At 74.3% G+C, this 4,662-nt stretch overlaps 1 protein-coding gene across 1 annotated transcript; it reads left to right on the plus strand.

Moving 5' to 3' along the window:
• Nucleotides 1–282: 282 nt before the first annotated feature.
• Nucleotides 283–3,331, plus strand: FUOM (fucose mutarotase). Its single transcript, XM_037496191.2, has 6 exons — nt 283–376; nt 932–1,000; nt 2,167–2,237; nt 2,373–2,471; nt 2,903–2,976; nt 3,135–3,331. The coding sequence occupies exons 1-6, from the start codon at nt 292–294 to the stop codon at nt 3,199–3,201; spliced, it is 465 nt and encodes a 154-aa protein (XP_037352088.1). The 5' UTR covers nt 283–291; the 3' UTR covers nt 3,202–3,331.
• Nucleotides 3,332–4,662: the final 1,331 nt, after the last annotated feature.

Below are 4,662 nucleotides of genomic sequence, written 5' to 3' on the forward strand. Positions count from 1 at the left end.
GCCCGCCGAGGCCCCGCCCGCCGTGTACCGCCCCCGCCGAGGCCCCGCCCACCCGCCGGGGTCCCGCCCGCCCGCTGAGGCCCCGCCCACCGGCCGGGGTCCCGCCCGCCGAGGCCCCGCCCGCCGTGTCCCGCCCCCCGCCGAGACCCCGCCCACCCGCCGGGGTCCCGCCCCCCGCTGAGGCCCCGCCCACCGTGTCCCGCCCTCCCGCCGAGGCCCCGCCCGCCGTGTCCCGCCCCCCGCCGAGGCCCCGCCCTCCCCGGCCCGCCCCGCCCCGCCGCGGCCGCGACCATGGTGGCGCTGAAGGGTGTCCCCGCGCTGCTGTCCCCCGAGCTGCTCTACGCGCTGGCGCGCATGGGGCACGGGGACGAGATCGGTGAGTGCGCGGGCGGGGCAGGGCCTCGGGGACCCCGCCCGGGCGGCGCCGCGTCCCCAGGTAGAGCGGGGTTCTGCGTGGGCGCGGGGCGCGGTGGCAAACCCCGCCCCCCGGCCCCCGCCCCCCGGGCCCCCCACCGCCGCCCCGCCCCCCCGACCCCCCCGGCCCCCCGACCCCCCCCGCCCCCCCGACCCGCGCCCCCCTCCCGCCGCCCCCCAGCCCCGCGCCCGCCGCCCCCCAGCCCCGCCCGCCGCGCGCGCCCGGGTCGCCCCCCGCGGCTGCGCGCCCTTGGACCCCTCCCAGGCTCCCGGGCGGACGCGGGACCCGCGGGGCGCCGTGTCCCGGGGCCTCCCCCGCCCCCCACACCCCACCCCCACACCCCCACACCCCCCGCGGGGCGCCACTCGGTGCTCGCCCGGGTTTACCTGGCGCCTCGCTGGCCCCCGGGGCGGAGGCCGCGGTGTGGCCCAAGGCCCGACCCGACCCACCTGGCCGCGGGGCCGATGCGGGAGGGAGGGGCCCCTCCAGCGCCCGCCCTAAGCGTGTCCCCCCCAGTGCTCGCAGATGCGAACTTCCCCACGGCCTCCGTCTGCCGGGGCGGCCCCCAGGAGATCCGCGCGGACGGTGAGTGGCCTCCCGCGGCCGGCGGGGTCCCGGCCCCACGGCTCCCAGGTCCCCACCAGTGACCCCGCAGAACCAGCGCCAAGACCCTTGACACGGCCCAGCCCCCCGTGAGCACCGGGCCTTGTGCTGCTGCTCAGATGCCCCTGGGGGAGCAAGCACCCCCTTGACCGAGCAGTGGTGCCCCCAAATGCCACTCCTTGGCCCCTCCTGGCTGGGGAGACCACGCCTCTCACCGAGCCCCCCTGGGCCCACCTCCGAGGCAGCCCTAGGAGGGCTTAGCTGTTGTGAGGGGCTTGGGAACCTGGAGGGGGGCTCCAGTGGGTGACCAGTCCCATCCTGCCCCGGCTGGCCCTGGGCCCAGGATAGTGCCTGCACCCCAGGCCACCCCACGATGCATGAGGAAGGACCAGGACCCTGCAGAGGTAGACCCCTGAGGCACAGGGATGCACCACATGGGGTGACCAGCCCCTCTGGATGGAGCTGCCCACTGGCCACTCAGCCTCGTTCCCATACGGCCCAGCGCCCCCACCCCTCCCCGCTCACGGAGGGCAGCATGCCCCGCTGGGCCGGAATGCCCCGGGGTGAGGAGCCGCCGCTGTGGGACTCTGGGCCAAGCTCCCAGAGGAGGCGGGAGGCAGCGCCTCTGGCTTGGTCAGGCAGCCGCAGGGCGCCTCAATGCTCAGAACCCGCTTTACTGGGCCTCCGAGCCCGGTGGGGGTTGGGCCCGTGGTCTGGTCCAGACCCCTGGGACCTCTGGGTCAGGGGGATGGCCGGGCGGCGCACCTGCAGACCTGTGCCCAGCCTAGCAGGTGCACAGGGCCGCCAGGCCCTCCCTGCGCCAAGGGACAGACTTCGGGGCCGACACCTCATGTGAGGGGGCAGGGCGTGGCCAGGGCAGGACGCTGAGTCCACCTTCCTAAGTGTCGCTGCGCAGTCCTCCGTGCGTGCGGCTCCTCTCTGGCCCGGGCCAAGTCCACCCTCGCCCGCAGTTGCCAGGCTGTGTGCAGGTGCGGCAGGGCGGGGCCGGCCTTGGGGGACAAGGCAGGGTGGGCGGGGATGGGTGGGGGGATGGGGGCTGCAGGGTGGGGTGGGGAGGGGCGGGGCTGGGGGGGGCTTTGCTAGGAGGGGCGGGGCGGGAGGGAGCTGAACTGCCCTCCACCCCACAGGCCTGGGCATCCCCCAGCTCCTGGAGGCTGTGCTGCAGCTGCTGCCCCTGGACAGCTACGTGGAGAGCCCGGTGAGGCCCGAGACCCCTGCCACCCCCATCGCTCGCTCTGGTCCTCGGGCCTCCCTTGCTTCGGGGCGGGGCAGGGGATACGTGTCCCAGAGGGCCCTGACCTGACCACAGGCAGAGCTGGCTCCCTGCCCCCAGGCTGCTGTCATGGAGCTGGTGCCCACCGACCAGGAGAGGGGCCTCCAGACCCCCGTGTGGGGGAGCTACCGGTCCATCCTCTGCAAGGCGGGCTGTACGGTGAGTCGGAGGCCCTCACTGGGAAGGGGCGAAGGGCCCAGCTGGGGCTCCCCGGTCTGCCCTGAGGCTCAGGTTCTGCCTGGCCAGACCAGCGGGGCCGGCTGGCCGCTGGCAGAGAAGCCCTGCTCCAGGACCGGACCTCTCCCTGCCAGTGGGCCAGGTGCAGCCAGTAGGTGCCAGCCCGTGTGGCTGTGGCCTGAGGTCTGACCGAGGCTGCCGCCAGCCCCACCCCACCAGGGGACCACACGGGCTCCCGTCCTGGGGCTCAGCCCGGCAGGCTCCTGGCCATAGGCCCCTGCTCAGGGGCCAGAGGCTGAGCCCTGGGAGGCCCCCGGGAGCAGAGAAATGACACGTGGAGGGGTCTCCCTGAAGGTGGGGGGACTGGCCGCCACGTCCCTGGCCAGGGCCCCACTGGCCGTTTTGCCTTCCAGAGCCAGCTGGCCAAGATCGAGAGGTTTGCGTTTTACGAACGGGCCAAGAAGGCCTTTGCTGTTGTGGCAACAGGGTGAGTCCCGGCCAGGCCCGGTGTGGGTCCCGCTGGGCTGCTGGGCCCCTCCCCGCTCCGAGGTCCTGCAGGGGAAGGGGGCGCCGAGTCTCGGCAGTGGGGGCGGCAGGTGGGTGGGGCGGGGTTCCTGCCCACACTCACCCCCGCCCTCTGTGCAGGGAGACGGCCCTCTACGGGAACCTCATCCTCAAGAAGGGGGTGCTGGCCCCCGAAGCCCTGTGCTAGGCCTGACGAAGACCCGGGGCGTCAGGTGGAGGGCGGGCTTGCTCCCTGCTCATGAATACAGTGGAAAAGCTCCCGAGGTTCCTGCGGCATCAGCTTGGCCTGTCCACTCGCTGCCCACTTGTCGCCGGGGGCCACCAATGGGGGGCCCTGTTGGGGAGCGCCACAGGTGGAGACCCCTGGCTGGGTGGGGTGGGGGCGTGGGGCTACCAGGTGGCCCTCGGTGGGTTGGGACTTTGGCTTCAGCCCCAAGGCAGAGAGCAGCCGGCTGGCCGGCCTGGCCGCCCTGGGAGGGTCGGAGAGGGTCCTGGGGGGAGGGACCGGCCTAGTCCCTAGTCCCGGGGCTGGCTCAGCACCCCGTGTGCAGGGCAGCAGCCCCGGGGGCCAGGCGCACTGAGCAGCAGGGGTCTCTAAAGTGGGGCTGCCCAGGAAGAGGCGGGACGGGAGCCTCCCAGCTAGGGTCCCGTGCCCCGAGCCAGCATCTGGGCTCAGCTCTGCGTGCGGTGCACCAGGGTGCCTGCTGGGGCTGCCGCACGGGGCACCGGCCGTGGTGCCCTCCCCCCCAGCACCCCCAGCCATCCGCAGCCACTGCACAGCAGGCTGGCCCGGGGACTGGCGGCTGGGGCGCCCAAGCCCACCACTGTCCAGGGGTCCTCGCCCTCGTTGATGTGCACAAGTGGGTGGGAACATGCCCGCGGGAGTTGGGGGTGCAGGGAAAGAACCAGAGAGCTGGGCCTCCCCTACTTCTGGGAGCCAAGCCTGGGCTTCCCGTCAGCCCGTCCCCTGCTGGGGAGGCTGTACACGGGGCGGCAGCCCAAGGCCCGCCACTGCCCACGCAGCTGGCCGCGTGGCCCTGCCCCTGGGGGCTGGTCCTGCGGGGCCAGAGGACCCAGCGCCCCTGGGGCAGCCCAGGCCACCACCTGCCTGTGTCATGGGGCCTGTCCCCACCGCGTCCTTGACCCGACCCAGGGTCTGTGGGGACAGAGTCCCCAGTTGGGTGCAGGGGTGCAAAGAAGCCCTGCATGACCCCAGCATGCACCCCTGTCCTCAGCTCGAGCCAGGTCCCAGGGCACCGCCTTGGGCATCACCAGGCTGCCTGTGCTCCTGCCCAGATCCTGGCCTCCTCCAGGTCCCTCTGCGCCGCCCCCCACCCGCTGCCGCCCCAGGTTTTGCATCCTTGGCGGGGGGGGCGGGGGGGGGGCAGGGCTGTGCCCGGGGCCCCTCCTGCAGACGGCGCCCACCCAGTCACCACTGAGGACACGCGTGCCCCTCACAACAGGGTTTATTGCTCCCCCTGGGAGAACGGGGAGCCCTCGCTCGCGTGGTAGATGTGGTCCCGGTCTTCCTCTGGCCCCTGGAGCACCTGCCGGACCAGCAGCTCCTGAGGCCGGGGGTCCTCCTGCTCCTGGGCCTCGGGGGACGCGGGGTGGTACCGGTGGTCCAGGTCCGGCTCAGGGCCCAGCA

The sequence above is a fragment of the Talpa occidentalis genome, unplaced genomic scaffold (assembly GCF_014898055.3).
Source record: "Talpa occidentalis isolate TD23 unplaced genomic scaffold, MPIMG_talOcc4v2.1 talOcc4.8, whole genome shotgun sequence".
NCBI lineage: Eukaryota > Metazoa > Chordata > Mammalia > Eulipotyphla > Talpidae > Talpa > Talpa occidentalis.